The sequence below is a fragment of the Crocodylus siamensis genome, chromosome 2 (genome assembly GCF_052110815.1).
Source record: "Crocodylus siamensis isolate JL-2025a chromosome 2, ASM5211081v1, whole genome shotgun sequence".
Classification (NCBI taxonomy): Eukaryota; Metazoa; Chordata; order Crocodylia; family Crocodylidae; genus Crocodylus; species Crocodylus siamensis.
Window position 1 is genome coordinate 152,004,086 of NC_143396.1, and position 16,708 is coordinate 152,020,793.

The 16,708-nt window shown below is 41.6% G+C and overlaps 1 protein-coding gene across 8 annotated transcripts in view; it reads left to right on the forward strand.

Annotated features, from left to right (window-relative positions):
* Positions 1-10,135, forward strand: part of BMPR1B (bone morphogenetic protein receptor type 1B) — a 495,158-nt gene extending 485,023 nt beyond the window's left edge. For all 8 annotated transcript variants that reach the window (XM_090037100.1, XM_090037099.1, XM_090037106.1 and 5 more), the window contains 2 exons: positions 2,190-2,320; positions 5,054-10,135. In XM_090037100.1, coding sequence (XP_089893226.1) covers positions 2,190-2,320; positions 5,054-5,179 — 257 coding nt within the window. In that variant the 3' untranslated portion in view covers positions 5,180-10,135. The remainder of the gene's footprint in view (positions 1-2,189; positions 2,321-5,053) is intronic.
* Positions 10,136-16,708: the final 6,573 nt, after the last annotated feature.

Genomic DNA, 16,708 nt, shown 5'->3' on the forward strand with positions numbered 1-16,708 from the left:
CGTGTGTGTGTGTGCGCGCGCGCGTGCGTGTGCACGCAGAACAGCAGAGACCGTTCTATGTTTAGGGGCCCACATTGACTGCAGTTGACACTGGGGCTAAAGGCTTATGGATGAGCGATTGACTGGATTGGACAAATGGGGCTTAATGCCCAATGACTGATAACATCTGCAAGGCTAGGGCCTGGCTCCAGGGGCATCACAGCCATCCCTGGGGCAGTACCCTGTTACAGTTATTCACTGGGATAACTCATCATCATATCATCTTATTGGTCAGTGCACTGCATCCCCACCAGAGTCTTATTGATTTGTATATGACACACTTTGGCTAATTCATCATCTGGTACCATGTAATTCTTTATACAAACACTAAATCATAAAGCAGTTTTCTCCAGATAATTAGTTGGCTTCGAAGTTACTGATTTATGCCCTTCATGGCACCTGTTGAGCAAACTGATGTTTGCTAAGCATTGGATAGTTACCACCTTTTCTTGGTTCAACAAAACATAGACACTGAGCAGACATGTTGCAGAAATATTTTCTACTTTACTGCTGAGTGAACGGATGCACTCTTGGTTATCTTCTGTCATAATCTTGTAATTATTATATGGTGAGCACCAAATTTTTATAGTAAGAAATTATACATTAAGCATTTACCTGTATAATCATGTGGTTCTCAAGGAGGAAACTAGAGTGCATACAATTTGCACTCTGCATCTTCAATTTTTTTTTCCTTCATTATAAATGTCAAAAATAATTCTTACTTTATCTCGATTTGGCATGCAAAACTAACAACTGATAGTGATGGATAAATAATTATCACCATCAGTCTCCTGGGAATGACAAACCTGATTTTACTATATTACTTTGCTATTTTCAAAATGAAAATGTTGTTAACTTAAATGGGAAAATGTCCCAAATTTTTAAAAAGGTTAGAAAAGTTTAAACAGCATAAAAACAAAACAAAACATTTTGAGTAGAGACAGTCGAAGAAAATGTGTCAGGTTCAATTAAAATGTGTTTTGTTTTTGTTTTTGTTTTTTTCCCTGAAACTATTTGTTTCTACTTTTTGTGTTTGGCCACAGAACCAAAAAGTCCAGAATTCACCTAGCCTTAACCCGTTGATATAGCTGACATTAATAAGTAGTACAGTGATATTCTCAGTGGCTGCTAGATTAGCTCTCTGTCTGCTCCTATATGGACAGTTATATTGCATATACAACTAATATGTGGCTGCCAATAGATGTGCTTTTTCATGTTCTAATTAAAATGCAAATGAACAAACTCAATCAAATCTGCTCCACTTTCTAAATACAATGTTCTAGCATCACAAGCATTAAGCCCCCATGCTTTCCAAAATGGCTGCAGGGGCACTCTAACTAAAGCTCATCGAATGAGCTTTAGTTAATGCAGCCCACAGTCATTTTGAAATGCAAAGTAACATAATACATGTCTGGGAACTGTTCTTAAAATGGCCCACCTCCAAGCACATGTATAGGCAGCCACATTGCTTATGGGGTGGTTTCATCATCAGTTGGGAGAAAGATAGGTATTTTCTCAAGTGAGAAGGTGAATGTAATCGTTCAAATTTAGACACTTGTTTTAACCTAGCAATAAAAATTCTAATCTTGGAGCTTGATAACGGAGTGAATTTTGGATTCCCATTCTGGGACAGTGGGGATTTGGGAGTTCTTTCGGAGGAGATGCTTTTCATCTTGGATGGAAATATATGAGTATCTTGCCTCCCATTGTACCTCTTGCCACAGCACTTATGAAATACACTAAGAACCACCTTAGAAAGATGAGTGTCTGAAGACAGAAGGTCTGGAAAGTAGAAGCAGCAGTTAATTGATTCCAGTGAAGAACTGAAAGATGGGGGAGTCATTCTGTGCTTGGTGTGTGGAGGTTCAGCCACATGACAACAAACAGCAACAGGAAAGGGCCAAAATTAACTCCAATTCCAGAATGAAGTGCTGCACTCTCTATTCTCCTGCTTGAATATCTGAAGGAACTCCCATGGCTAAGAGGAGAATGGAACTAAAATGAAAACCATTAACATACGTGATATTGCACAGCTGTTGTCTGCATAAAGAAAGTGCAAAATGTTATGAACAGTTAAAATGGAGAGAAATGGGGTAGTAGAACACATGGCCTCTTGTAGTTATAATGCAGCTGGAAAATGTGTCTTTCAGGGATTGTTGAAGAGTACCAGCTTCCATACCACGATCTGGTGCCTAGTGACCCCTCATATGAGGACATGCGTGAGATTGTGTGCAGCAAGAGGCTTCGTCCCTCATTCCCAAATAGATGGAGTAGCGATGAGGTAAGATATCCTTTAAAATACAGTGGCTTATATGCGTATGATCAGTTTGGGCCAAAGGCTGTGAAGATTTAGGTAAGAATAAATGGGCTAAAAGAAGAAATTCCCAAAATGTTATCTTTTGGCTTTACACCATTACTGTTAGAGGCAATGGAAATCTTATCATTGATTTTTACTTCTGTACCAAATATTTGGGATAGTGGGCTAAATTCCAAAAACCTGAAGCCCCTGAGGAGCTGGCTTGAAGTATTTGCAGAAAGGTGCGTTATGTTTATATTACCTACCGGAAGAACATAGCAGAAGCTGAATGCACTCAGTCTGTATGTTATATCTCTGTTCTTCTCTTACACTTCTCTTCCCTTTTGTGTCAGGATCAATTTTGTTAAATTGATCTATATGCAGGGTACTAGTGACAACATCAGCATGTGTTTGTTTTAAATCAGAGCTACAATTCTCATTAGCCCTTTTTTTCAAGAACATTGCTTCTGTTGCTATGGAAGCAAATCGGTGTATAGCATTTGCCTGTAATCACAGGTGTACAGACCTAGAAGCATGATTCTAGTAAGCTTCACTTTGCTATTTGCATGCAAGACTACAGCATAGTAAAAGAAAAGTGTTACACGTAACTCACTCCTACAATATCAAATACCTCCCTCTGCACCTAAATATAGGAGTGAGAATATGTGTCTTATTCAAAAGATGAAACTGCTTTCCAAGGTAAACTAGCATTTTTTTAACGAAATAAAGTTTTGAAGGCAGGAGAAGGTCTGTGCTCTTTCCACTGAAAATTTATAATGAAGGAAAACTGTGTTTTGGAATCAGTAGACCAATAATTGATGAACCACAAACCAACTTGCCAACTGCTTTAGTGATGCTGTACAGAGGTCATTAATCTTGTTAAGTGGTACCGTGTAATGCTATTACTGTAGCAGACAGCTGTGATTTGGGAATAGCAATGTTTGCATGAGTATTCTGCAATTAAATAAAAGATTTAAGCTACAAGAATTGTAAACAATCTGGGAGTGTCAGATGAAAAGCACACATGCACATACACGCACAAACTCTCTCTTTCTCTCTCTTCCCTTCCCCCTACCCTTGGAAATAAGAGCATTTGTTTAATGTAGTGGGGGAACTATCTGAGAACCCCATACCTGTCTTTCACTGCCACTGACCACAACCTAAAGGAAACTTCATTTTGTGTCCCATGTGAATGTACCCAAAGAGCTCTGTTTTAGTGCAGATGCTTAGAAACTAAAGCATAGGGAATAACTATATTCTGGCTGTATTGTGGCATGTGGGGTGCTTGGCAGGTTTTTGAGTTGGCTGTTTAGCAAGCGGCAAAACCAGTACATTATTGCACATAGCCGTATGTTACTAATACCTTTTAGCTAAGTCAGTTTCAAAAAAAAGACTGCTTGGCTGGTTTTAGGTAGGCTAGTTGGGTTCAGATGAATAGTTAATGAAAGCTGTTGTGATTTTTATGCTCATATTTGTTTCGTTCCATTCTTCCTAATATCTTAGAGAAAAGATACATGAAGGTGGTGAAAAACACTATGATAGAGAACACACTCCCTAACTTTCTCCCAGGCTAAATCTTTTAAATCCATAATGATTTTCCCCTGAAAATCCTTTATAGCCCTAACATGTATCAGGGAGTTTGTTTAAAAAAATACTTGTTTATGCTACAGCAATACAGTTTTCCACAAGTTTAAATTCTGAGGGACCTTATGCAAACACAATGATCTTCACTCTGGTGAAATGGCCTACATAGGGGTTGTCAACCGGGGGTAGGCGTAACCCCGGGGGTACTTGAAAGGATCCTAGCGTGTACATGTGGGCAGGTGGGGACATAGCACTGCTATGCATCATCCCGTGCAGGTGCCACCTGCCCTGCTGGACATGAGGGCCAGGGGAAGGTTGCACACGGTGGGTGTCGTTGTTCCACGTTCAGCTGTACACCACCCCATCCCCCTACTCTGTTTGGCTGCCGGGGCTACTTTGACCCAAAAAGGTTGAAAATCCCTGGCCTACATGAGTCCTTTGTATCTGGGAGGAAAAGGTAGGTAGAATAGCTTTGCATCATTTCTCTGCATCTCCCTTTACCATAGTAGAAGCTGTAGCTTGCCCCAAATAGGCTGTCATAGAGGAAATCACTGTAGCAGGTAGGAGAGCGTCTCTCAAATCCAATTATACTACGGTAATGAGCACTGAATGGGATAGACTTGCATGACACAGAAATTCTGCACGAGGGCTCTGAGGACCAGCTGCCATTCCAGCTTAAAGGTTGGAAAAGTTACTACTTTTGGGTTGTGCTGAAGCCATGGGGTCCTAGCGCAGAGTAAGAAGGGCGAATTCTCACCCCCTACACACCCATCATGAATCCCTATTCTGCAAGTTTATGTAATCCTTGTTATGGGGAAATTATCGGAGAAGTTTTCCTCACTGGCTTGAGCATGGGAGGTGGAAAAAGTGCACCTGTGATGATTTTATCTGTTAGCAAAATATGGCATCCAGTTTGTCATAAACATTTAAACACATCAGCATGTGCTGAGGATGGCAATTAATATACAGAAAATAAATGTCACCCAAGGTGTTTGTGGGCTCTTTTGCTTCCTGGCACCCAGCATTACCTTTAAAATAGATTTGGTTTTCTTTGATTTTTTAGGATAGTCATCAACACTAGTCTTGCCTCCAGCTGACCCAGATATGATTCTTTGTCATCTTTTCTTTCCATAGTGCCTACGACAAATGGGAAAACTCATGACAGAGTGTTGGGCTCACAACCCTGCTTCCCGACTCACAGCCCTGCGAGTAAAGAAAACACTTGCCAAAATGTCAGAATCACAGGACATTAAACTCTGATTCCACAAAAGACATGTCTTGCAAAAGCCCATACCATGGACTTTCTTTTACAGTCACAGGACAGAAAAAAAGAATCAAAAGACCTCAGTAATATGTTCCTTGCACACAATCGTACTTCAGAACAACTATAGGTTTTGGCTGATAGCTTTTGAGGAGAGTATCCTCTGCAAAATCAGCAGAGTTTGTGATATACAAGATCACAAGAGGCTCATGTGCCCTTGTTTACTTTGGGAAATACAGTTTGAATAACTGGTTCAAGATTATGCATGTTGCTTTCTGTGAAAGCTCATGATAATTATTATTTTATTATTATTATTATTTTTTGATTGTTTAAAAAAGATACTGCTTTAAATTTTATGAAAATAAAACTTTTGGTTAGAATTAAAAAAGACTTATATTATTACATTAAAAATTCAGAAGAAACTGCCTGAAAATTAAAACAAAGAGACTATTTTTTCCCCCATTTTTGGAAACTATTGCACTCCAACAAACCAACAGAGAACAGGCTGTGAAGTTAAAAAAAGCTGTAATGAAAACTGTCTTAAAAGCCACCTACATACAGAGACCACTTTCAAAGCTGCACGTATCTGAGTTTTGATCTCAAATTGTAGCTATAGCCTGGTTAGAAAGATTGCCTGTGTAGAAAGACCACTCTCCTGAATTACTGCAGGTGGCCTTTTACAGGCAGAACTTACTGTATTTCTGATGATCAGAAGCCATAGAGCAAAAGCAGTTTTGTGTCACTTTTTTTAACATTCTTCGTGCTTCTGGTTCTGTTGTGGGGCTGTCTTGGACAAGGCTATAGGATGGTTAAAAAAAGCACACAGTTTTCTAGCATTTTTTTCACTGAAAAATAAAGAATTTTTGTATTGATGGGAACGAAAGGAACAGGCTTGCTAAAGCACGAGTTTAGAACTTCTTGTTAGTTTTTTATTTACCAGAGAAATCACTGGAGAATGAAACTGCTAGAAACCACATATGAAAACGTTGCCTAGCAGAAAGATGTTGCATTGTAAAATGAACATAAGGAAGGATTTGAGTTCTTCCATTCATGAAAAAAGAAGACATTTTCACTCAGGTTTGTGTTTCGTGTATTCTGGGTTCTTTTTAGCAAGTGAACGAAACATGAACGTTTTGAGGGAGGAAGAAGAAGGCCCACCTATAGTGGGATTTATCCTTCTTTAAATTTATTGGGTTTACTTAATTACCTCTTGATGATAAAGACTGAAAAGAAGGAGCTGCTGATAGTTTTCAAATCTTGTGGTTGAGATTTATGTATGCACTATTGGGCTTCATGCTGCATTCCTCTTTCAACCAAAACTCCCACTGAGGTCAGCGGGATGAGTGAGGGATGAAGAATTTGGTCCAAGATTTCTCCCATTATAGTGAGAGTTGTTTTTTGTCTACCTAAATGGAGAATGTTGCCTTTTACAGTTGTTAATGAAGAAATATTCTGTGATTACTACTCAAAGGAACACTAGACCATTGGGATAATATTTTTGCTTTGGATTCTTTCTTGGTGTCATACATAAAAGACTGTTGAAATCACTGTTTTACTCTGACCATTATCAGGTGCTATCACTACCCCCTGACCTCCCCAGCTTTATATGCATATGAAACTATACTCTAGTGCCCCCTATCGCAGCCTCCAATACTGCTCTCTAGTACTTCGATACGTTCCTAACATTCAACTAAAAGTTGAAATTTCTGACATTAGGAAAGTCTGGAAATGTTGTGGCTTTTGCTATTTTTTTTACGTTGATATGGGTAACTGAAGGCATTGGAAGAAAATTAACAAAAAAACCCAAAGGTGATGTTTTAAAAAATGTGAATGCCTAAAATTAGGTTCCTAAATCTGTATTTTAGATCCTTAACCAAAATTGTTGTGCACCCAACAGTTTCCATTATATTTTTGGTGTCATTAGGTGGTCAGCACCTTTGGAACCCACCATTTAGCTTTTAAGAGCCATTTAGACATCTGTTTCTGAAAATCTTGACATGAAGTGTTAGCCAGCTCTTTAGTTTAAATGCTTTTGCAGTCACCCCTCAGGCTTTAGGAGACCGTGTTTAGTCATAGGACTGCCACAGGACTGTGGGACTCACCAGTCATGGTAAATTCATGGGGAGAGGACTTTCTAAAGCATGACTGTAGTTTGACATATATTCACCAGACTTACTTACTGATTTCTTTCCATGGATATAGGGGTTATAGGAATGCTTGAAATTCATTAGTTGGGAGATGATAGATTACACAAGGGTGCAATACCCTGTGTGAAACATTTTAGTTGGGACAGTTACTGATTCTTCTATTTTTCCTCAGAATTTGGGCAAAGCTCAGCTGAAAAAGGGGAAACTTCCTGACCCCTCTTTTTTGCCTGTTTTCCTTTTTGTCTCTTGTTTTCTTAGGCTGTGTTCAGTTTTGTTTTGAAATAATTGTTGCAAGCACTGCTTTGATTGTACTAAGCCTTCTTCAGAGTCAAAATAATTGACATGCTAGATGTATCCTCACCATTCATGTAGAACTTTTTTTCTCCCTTTTCTAGACAAAACTGATTTATTTATGGTACCTAGGCAAATGTAATTGGTGTTCAGCTTCACTGCTCTCTTGAAGGTATTTATAGGTTGAAAAATTACCATTTTATACTTTCAGGCTGATACAGAAAAATGTGCACGGTTCAAGATAGTCAGTGAAACGTCCAGACTAGGTGTTTAAAAGTTTGAGCAGAGGAATTTAAAAAATGGTAAGCTTCTTCTGAAGTTTCTCTGGCTGTGCCTCTATACAGAGTAGGGAACTCTCACCCAGGAATAGTAATAAACACGGAAGAGATTCTCCAGGAATTAATAATTAATTTCTGACCATAATTAGACACATGCCTCTTGTTGACTTCAGCAGCCATACTTTAAAGGTCCCCAGTGCACTGAGACTGGAGACTTCTACTATAAATCATCCCTTTTTTGGTGATTAGATAATGGAGTTAAAAATGCAACCCCTTTATGAATATCTTCCACATTTGAGGGAGTGAAAAGAGAAAGGAGATGAATTTGTAACTACCCACATTATAGGTGGGAGTCCCCACATTGACTGGTGGACAACAAATCCTCATAGTGCTGTGCCTTACCAAATCACAGCAATCCTGAAGAGCTTATTCCAATGAAGTATGAAGGGAACTTGTTACAGAATGAGCAAATACCTGAGTGTCAAGTTCTTTCCCTGCCACTTCTGCAATTGTGGTGTAACTCTAGTGAAGTGGAACAAGTTATTCCCAATTTTACACTTCAGTAAGAACCACCTCAGATGCTCCCTGGAAAAGGGATTAGAAGATGATCAGGGGTGATGAAGCTGAACACTCTTATTCTTAAAACTCAGGGGGGTTCATCCCAGTAGTCTCTGCTCAGCTATTTCCTTAGTAGATGTCTCTTCTGCCATGTAAACGTCTCTTAGTGCCTGCATATTTCTTTCCTTTTTGAAGGAGGGCAAATTCCTGGGGTCAATTTCTGCATGTTTCACTCGTTACCACTGTGGGTTTCTAGCAGGTAAACCCTGTATTGCAGAGATGAAAGCTGGAAGATCACATTTTCTAGCAGTCATAGTTCAGAGGTTTTCCTTCTCCAGTTTTCTCCAATAGAGGGACATGTGCATCCCTCTTATATTAAGGTATCCTCACTTGTTTTTTTTTAAAAGCTCTCTAGATCACTTTTGCCCCTTATTTATTTTCCTCAAACACATTTTGGAAGATCTAAAGTACATTTGTTTTGGTGCAGTGCCAGCTCACTGTTTAGCAGGTTTAAATCTTCAGAGCATACTGAAACAGATGCCCTTCGTACATGTCAGAAAGAAGGCATTATTTCAGTCAGTTGTTGATGGTCCTAATGTGTTTTAGATGCATGGATGTTAATGTTTTGTTCCTGAAATAAAGGGATTCTAAGATAACAGTTGGTAGGTCATATAACGTTTGTATGTTAAGATGTTCAGGTTTATATGTTTTATATATATATATAATTATATATTATATTATATATATATATATATATATATATATTCAGTTGGGAGTCTGGAATAACTCCAGTATGTCGTTTAAGAGTAAAATATTATGGAAGATAAAGCACTAAATGAAACAAAGTATTTATTTATGAAAATACAGAAACTGACAAATCACAGCAGCAGTGCCATATAGAGAAAAAAGGATATGAGGTGACACAGCTGAATTTACAAAGGCTCTGCTATAAGGTAGCTGATGTCTGTCTCACTTTTCCCTCTGACTCGAGAGGCCAAATTTTGACCTCAATCTCACACTAACCCAATTCACGTCAGTGCTGTTATAGAGGATGATGTCCTTAAGGACAGAAAATGGTTCAGATCATTCTTTTGTAAGCAGTTTGTTTTAGAAGTGTGGCATTTGAGTTCCCATGTGCATGGTTAATTTTATGCAACACTCAAACCGTGATTGCTAAGCTGCCAGCATGTACAGTGAGTTCACGTTGTTACATTTATGTTGCCACATGTGCAGCCGTAAATTGTTCAGAATGTAACTTCTAGTTTTAGTGAGTTCAAAGCCCACCTTGATTACGGCTGACTTTGCTCCCATAGATTTCAGTGATAAGGATTTCAGTGCAAACAGGATTGAGACTCTGTTTTTCAAATGTAAAGACACTGAAGGAAATGTAGGTAGAGAATTCTTTGCATAGCAGTCAGAGTGGGAGAGGAAAAATTCAAGAAAAAATAATGTTTAACAACTGCTTTCCCTTCTCTAGCACAATGTTATTTCTTTTGAAGAAAGTTTGACAATGTAAAGATTTTTACAAAAGACTAATTTGTGTTCTTTTTTGGGAACCAGTGCCTTATTAAACCTGTAAATACTGTAATTATAAGAACTAGGGAGCAAACTGTTATATTGTACTTGTTCAAATTGTATACAGCAATTTTAACATTCCCCTAATAAAATGTTTCAACCTCCCCTTAAAAGACAATCCTTTCCTTCTGATTTATTCTTACCTATATGAAAAGTATCGGCTTTGTGTTTCTTTTAACTTGCAAGACGATTTTAACTGTTTTTGATGTCACATTTGCTTTGTAAAAGGCTCATTCGCTTGAACAGCTGAGAGTAAACTGTATAAAATTTCACATCTGCTTTCCACCAGCACCAAAAAAGCATCACGTCTTTTCATAATTAATGAAAAGAGGTAGTTTCATGAGGAAACATTAACAAAAAGATATGGCTTGTGAGGGACTCACTTGAATTTATGTTGATTCTGTTGGAAATTCACAGAAGTGTAGTGCATCTATAATATTTCTATGGGGCCTCCCAGCCATTTTCTTTCCAAGCATTAGTGAGTTAAGCATTCAAGCATCCCTGCAGGCTAAATATTATTCATATTTTACAACTAGGACAATGGGCATCAAAGGGTTACATATTTTCTCCAAGGTCACCAGAAAATGGAATAGAATCCAGATCCCCCAGCCCTGTGCAAGCAGGATTAGGACTTTGTTTTTCAAATGTAAAGATACTTAAGGAAATGTAGGTAGAGAATTTTTTGCATAGCATTCTGAGTGGGAGAGGAAAAATAATGTGTTATCTCTCTAGCCTAGAAACACTGGAAATGCTGAAATATTTCATCATTTACGATAGCCCCTGGTGAGCATGATTCAAGGACATCAGAGTAGATGCATGGCTCTAGATCTGCTCCTATTTTGTGTATCTCAGTTTGCAACATTTCAGCATATTTCTCCATATTTCAGTGTGCAACAGTCAGCTGAACTTTCATTTATCCATAATTCTCTCGAAGATTATTCACTGCAAAATATATAAAATATGCTTTTCTGTTTCACCGAATATTGAACCAAATCTGGTCCTTGATTAACAACCTTGCAACAACATTATTTTGCCCCATATATTCTCTTTCTACACAAACTGGCAAGAGTGTGTTAGTAATTTCCTTCAGTTACCCTCAAGCAACCATGGAGAATTTTGTGCTTAGCCTATATTCAGAATTGTTTTTCAGTTCACAAGGAGCACACCTTGTGCAATCTCCATCTCGGGAACAAGAGAAGGGTGGGTGGACACTGGGTTAGGATCTTTCCTTGAGCCAGGAGGCTGGACTTAGATGACCTTGTGAGGCCCCTTCCACACCTACTTTTCTGTGATCCTACATTTGGAGAGAAATTTTACAGTGACATGATTAGCAAGTCGTCCTCCACAATTGCACTACTTCTGTCATTCACCCCTTTCCCTCTGGCAGTGACTGTAGGTCTCCTCCATGCCAGTTTCATGGAACTATTGTATATGTACTGTCTGCCTCTGGTTTTCTACACCCCACATCTACATGGGACATTTACTGTGCAGTTGCCTAATTAACTGCACAGTAAACATCTCAGCATCTACACATGTGTCTCTATTAGGCCGCAGGGGAAAAAACAACCCTCTGCTGCGGAGTTTTCTCATGCTCAGCAGCACACATGTAAACAGTGATGGAGCTGGCTGGGGTATGAGGGTGCTTCAGTGTGGGGGCTGCCTGCTGGCTATCCCCGCACTGAATCACCCTCGTGCCCCAGCCAGTCCCTCCACAGCACACTAAGTTGGGTCAGAGCAGCTTCGAGCAAGGCGGTTGACACCCCTAAGCCCCCTACCAGCCAGGGCTGCGGCCACCTGGCTCAGTGTGCTGTCTGGCTGCCTGGCTGTGGTCTGTGCACATGTGCAGATACATGCCCAGCAGCAATAAGCCCTGGAGCAAGAAGCTTATTGCTCTGGAGCTTATTGCTGCACATTAATAGGCATGTGTCGAGCTGCCCAGTGTCTCCCACTATTCTGAGATGGGAAGAAAGAGAAGGGGCTCTTCCTCTTCCTCCTCTCACCACAGTTCTGGAGGTGTTTCAATGTCCCCTGTCCTGGCTGTGTCCCCCTCTGTGGTTTGCCTCCATAACTTCTATTTTTGCAGCAGCAGTTATATGCTTCTTTGCATTGCCCCAAACCATTTCCTTTGCCTGTGCATATTTTGGACAGTGCCCAGCAACACTTCCTCTTTCCTCCTCTCCCCCTGCCCTTGCTGGGATATTTAGCAGCAGAGTTGGTTTCAGCCATTTGCCTCTGTTATTGCTGCACCTCTCTGCCTTGGTTCCTTTGTCTATATTCAGAGCTGTCTTGTAAACACCATCCTGAATCCAAGCTGGTATTAATGTACAAAGGTCTTTTCATAAACCAGTGTTTACAGGTTCCCTGAAGGGTGCTTTAAACTGCATCTTTTCACAGCCAGCCAAACCTTGCTCTGTGAAGGACATCAGGCTCATAGATACATCCCTTTCTCAAAAAGCTGTGAGTGACTCAAAGGTAGAAAACACAGATTGGGAGCTTCTACACATTTCAAAGAGAAGTTTGGAGATGAGCACAACACCATTTAGCCAGCACACAGGACCATGCAGCTCCTTCTTTCCTCATACAATACCTCAAGGACAGGAATTACATTCATAGTGGTAGGCAGAAGCACTTGTTTTGCTGTTCACTGACATGGACAGTATAGAAAATGAGAGACTTGAGACCAGGGAGCAAAAATAAATAAAGAAAAAACAGGTGGCAGTGACATTTCAATGACTAAACTATGACAATGACAACATATATTGAGAAGGAGATTCCCACTGCTCACAAATCCAGGCTGTAATCACTATTGACAAGTAGGTAAAGAGGAAGTTATATAACAGGTTGCTTCTTCCAATCAAGGAGCAAAACTGCCCAAAAGTCCTCTATCCAATTATCCATCGTTTGCTCTTAAATGCAGGAGAGTGCTAAATGACCTTACTACTTTCTAGATGCAAGGTAAATTTATACCCTCCAAAGACAGCTTTTTTTTTTCTTTTTCAGGGCCATACTCTGTATTTTTCCTCATCCAGAAAGGGGTCAAACAACTCAGCAAATAACTGAAGGAAAATAGATGCCAGATGGCTAGCCTTGCTTCAGTAGTACAGTTCCTATCTCAAGAGGCTTTCTTGCCTCTGTGACTTAGCAAATAGCAATAACACTTCTATATAGCTCCTGAGTACATGAGCTCTGAATATGGTGCACCCCTACCAGTCAACTCAAGCAATGCCACTGAGCCTTTACCCAAACAGTTGATGTTCATTGTTCTCAGGGCATTTGTCAGTAGTGCTTCTTAGATGACTTTTTTATTCTTCTTCTTCTTTATTAAGGCACTAACTACAGTACTTCCATTTGGCTATTTGGCCTTTACCGGTCTTCTCCTAGTTTGGTCTATCCATCAAAACTGGAAAGCCCAAGGGGCCTGCAGCTGGGCACTGTGATCTGGCCAATGCGGCAGAGCCCCTTATCTCTTGTTATGGAACAGTGTGGTACATGACTTCAGTTTCCTAGCCTGTGTGTCCGCCCTCTTGTCCACTGGCCTCAGACACAGTGTCTGCTGGTTGCAGGCACAGGGGGCCTTGAAGTTAACTTTGTCACAAGCAGGCTTTTAGAAACCAGTTAACCCTTGCCATTCCCCTAGACCATTGTTCTAATGCAATGTCTACTTGATCTACAAGCCAATTCCCAAAAACAAACTTCTAAATACCATTTTCTAGCCATCACACACTAGGGCAGGCAGACTGCAATATGGGAATAGCTACAAGGCCCTTAATCAGGTAAGAATGATCCTTCCCTTCTGTGAACAGTGACTTATGCCCTCCCTTCCCCTCCCCTCCTATTTCCCTCCACTACTTGCCCACTGCTGTTGCTGGCTTCATTTAACCTGGAGGTGATTTGGGGAGGGAGGGCAGGGTCAGTTTCCAGCACCACTTATATAGCATTCCAGCCAAGCTCTGCTAGAGGCAGTGACTGCAGCAGTCGGGTTGCCCTGACACCATTCTGCTTCGATACCTTCCTGGCCTGGCAGGAAATACTGGTGGGACCAAGGAGAAAGGAGGGACTGCCCACTGTTACCAGATTTTCCCACTACTTTGACATGTGCTCATTTATTAGGGCTAGCGTCTTGGTAAGTCTATTACTGTGCTGCATGTGTTACTTGTGTTTCTATAGGGAGCTGTATCTCTCCCCCTGCAAGCCCTCACCCCCAGTGGGGCTATCTTGCAGGACTCAGTTCAGTGGGGCTGGGTTCCTCCAGTCCCAAATCAGTCACACACACAAACACACACAAATTAACGTGACACGTCTGACCTGGCCGGGTTGATCAGCATGGACAGGCTGACACCCTCATATGCCAAGAATCAGTTCATCAGAGCAACAATAACTACAGTCAGACACAAGCACACAGTTAAACAGAATACCTCTGAATCTGGCCGGGTGTCCAGATGACACCCTCATGGGCCAGCATTCAGTTCATTAGGGCACATCTGAGCCAAACTGGGTCAATCAGCCTGTACAACCTGATCCCCTTATGTGTTTCAAACTCAGCACGTCCCAATCTTTTAGCCTCTTGATGAGCAGACCCCACAGTACTTTTGGGCTTCACAGAGATCTTTAGCTTAGGAAAAAGAAGCGTTGCCGCAAAGCAAGTGGGGAAGGAGAAGTAAAGAAGGAAAAATATACCCAGTTACCATCAGTTTGACTATAAAAGTTATTTATCGCTAAGTATATGAAATATACAACGGCACTAGTAGTAATAGACATGCAAAGGAAAAACAAACACAAACAATCACAGTATACCTTGGTTTCACTAAGTATTTGGGGAAACTTAGCTCAACCTTAACTAATACGGTTCAGGTTCAGAAATCTATGCTTAGAGAGAGAAGAGGAAAGAGAGAGCTGGGATCTCACCAGTCCAAGGCACTCGGGTTGTAAAGCTGACAGGTTAAAGTTCTCAGCACGATCCTCGAAGGGAGATGATCTGCCTCCTTCAGCCTCTCCAGAAGAAAGCGGGTGGCACACACACTGCTGCTTTTTACAGATTTTTATACCCTCAGTTCAGCTTCTTTCAAGCATTCTCAACAGTGTAAATCAAATTGTCTTTTCTACTGACAAGGGGTTATCTGGTTGGAACATCTCAGGAAACTGATTGATACTCAGGAAACACATACTTAGGAGCCAGCTTGACAGTCCTATGGATAGCAGATATACTGATGGGATGTCTTCTGGTGTCTTTAGAAACAATAGATATCTTGCAGCATCAGGGTTTTGGATTTTTACTTGTTGTGAACGAGTCTCAGCTTGGCATGACTTTTCCAGCTCTTACTACAGTCTTTTAACAGACTTAAGGCAATTATTGGAGTGTTCATAACCTGTTGCGGAGAGGACTTCCACCAGTCGTCCCAGGAAAAGTATGACAACACTTGTGGTCAGGGCTCCAATGGGCTGGATGCTGTGATGAAGCCTTTACCATTGTTCAAATGTTGCCCGTACCCCCGACTCGGTGTCTTGCCTCAGCATTCCCTAACCCAGCAACCGAGTTTTAGCCAATTAAGTTTACATAGGCCTCCCATAGTGGGACTGGGGAATGTGTGGCCCAGGATACCTAATAAACTTACTTCTGCTTAGAAGTGTTGGGGTGAGGGGGGGGGAAGTCCTTTGTAAATCCAGATTAGAGCTGGTCTGATAAATGCTGAGCTGGGTGTGAGGGTTGATTAGCATTTGGAACACAGCTTCCCCATCATGCAGTGCTCCCCTGCTTTGCTGATCCCAGAATTCACTGCAGTCTCTGCTTCAGGCTTTCTGTTCTCCATCTCTCATGTAAATGAATGGTCATCTGTTCCCATCTCAGATGCAAATGAGACCTAGGGCAGTTGTTTCACTCTTGTCACCCTTATCTGGAGGGTTTTAGGTGTGTCTCTCACTGCATCTTAATCAGTTTCTGTTTAGGTGGGGGCGCGGGTCTTTGTGAGACGGACAGTCTGTGTCCTGTGTCAGGGTTCCCCAAGAACATGGAGCTGACAGGTAACACCACTGTTGCCACTATCCCTGACTGAGCCCAGCTCTGCAAACCTGGAGTGGGCAGGAGCAGCTCCCCCACCTCCCCCACCCTCAAGGCAGCCAGGGATAGCGGCAGCAGTGGATTGGGCAGGGAAGGGAGGTGCCATTGAACACGGAGGAGGAGGCAAAGAGGGGACTCTGACCTGGTGAGGGGACTTTTAAAAATGTTCCTGGCTGCTGCTCTGTGGCATGTTTGACTGAAAACAGCCTGCCTCTGCCCATGCACCCTCCCTGGCTCTGCTTCCACGACCATATATCCTGCTGGCTGGGGGAATGCACTGGAAGGAAGACCCTACCTGGCACCACTGCTCTCCATGGCTGACAGGCACAGAGGGAAGCTGAGAAATACTTCTGCCTCACTCCAGTGGTGACTGCCAGGAGCAAGTGCAAGGGGAGCACAGTTCAGCGGGGGGAGGTGGTGGTGGCAGTGTGTAGGCTCTTCCGTGTGCAGGCGCTTCCCTCAACACTTGGCTGGAAGTGTCCGGGGGCATTCCCCACCCCCAGGGACAGCAGTGGCAGCAGGATTCTCTGCTCCCGCTCCCTGTCCAGCCAAACTGTCAGGTGTCCTCTAGGCAGGGTGTGGGCAATGGAAGGGGGGGGACCCCCACCCACTGCTGTCATTGTC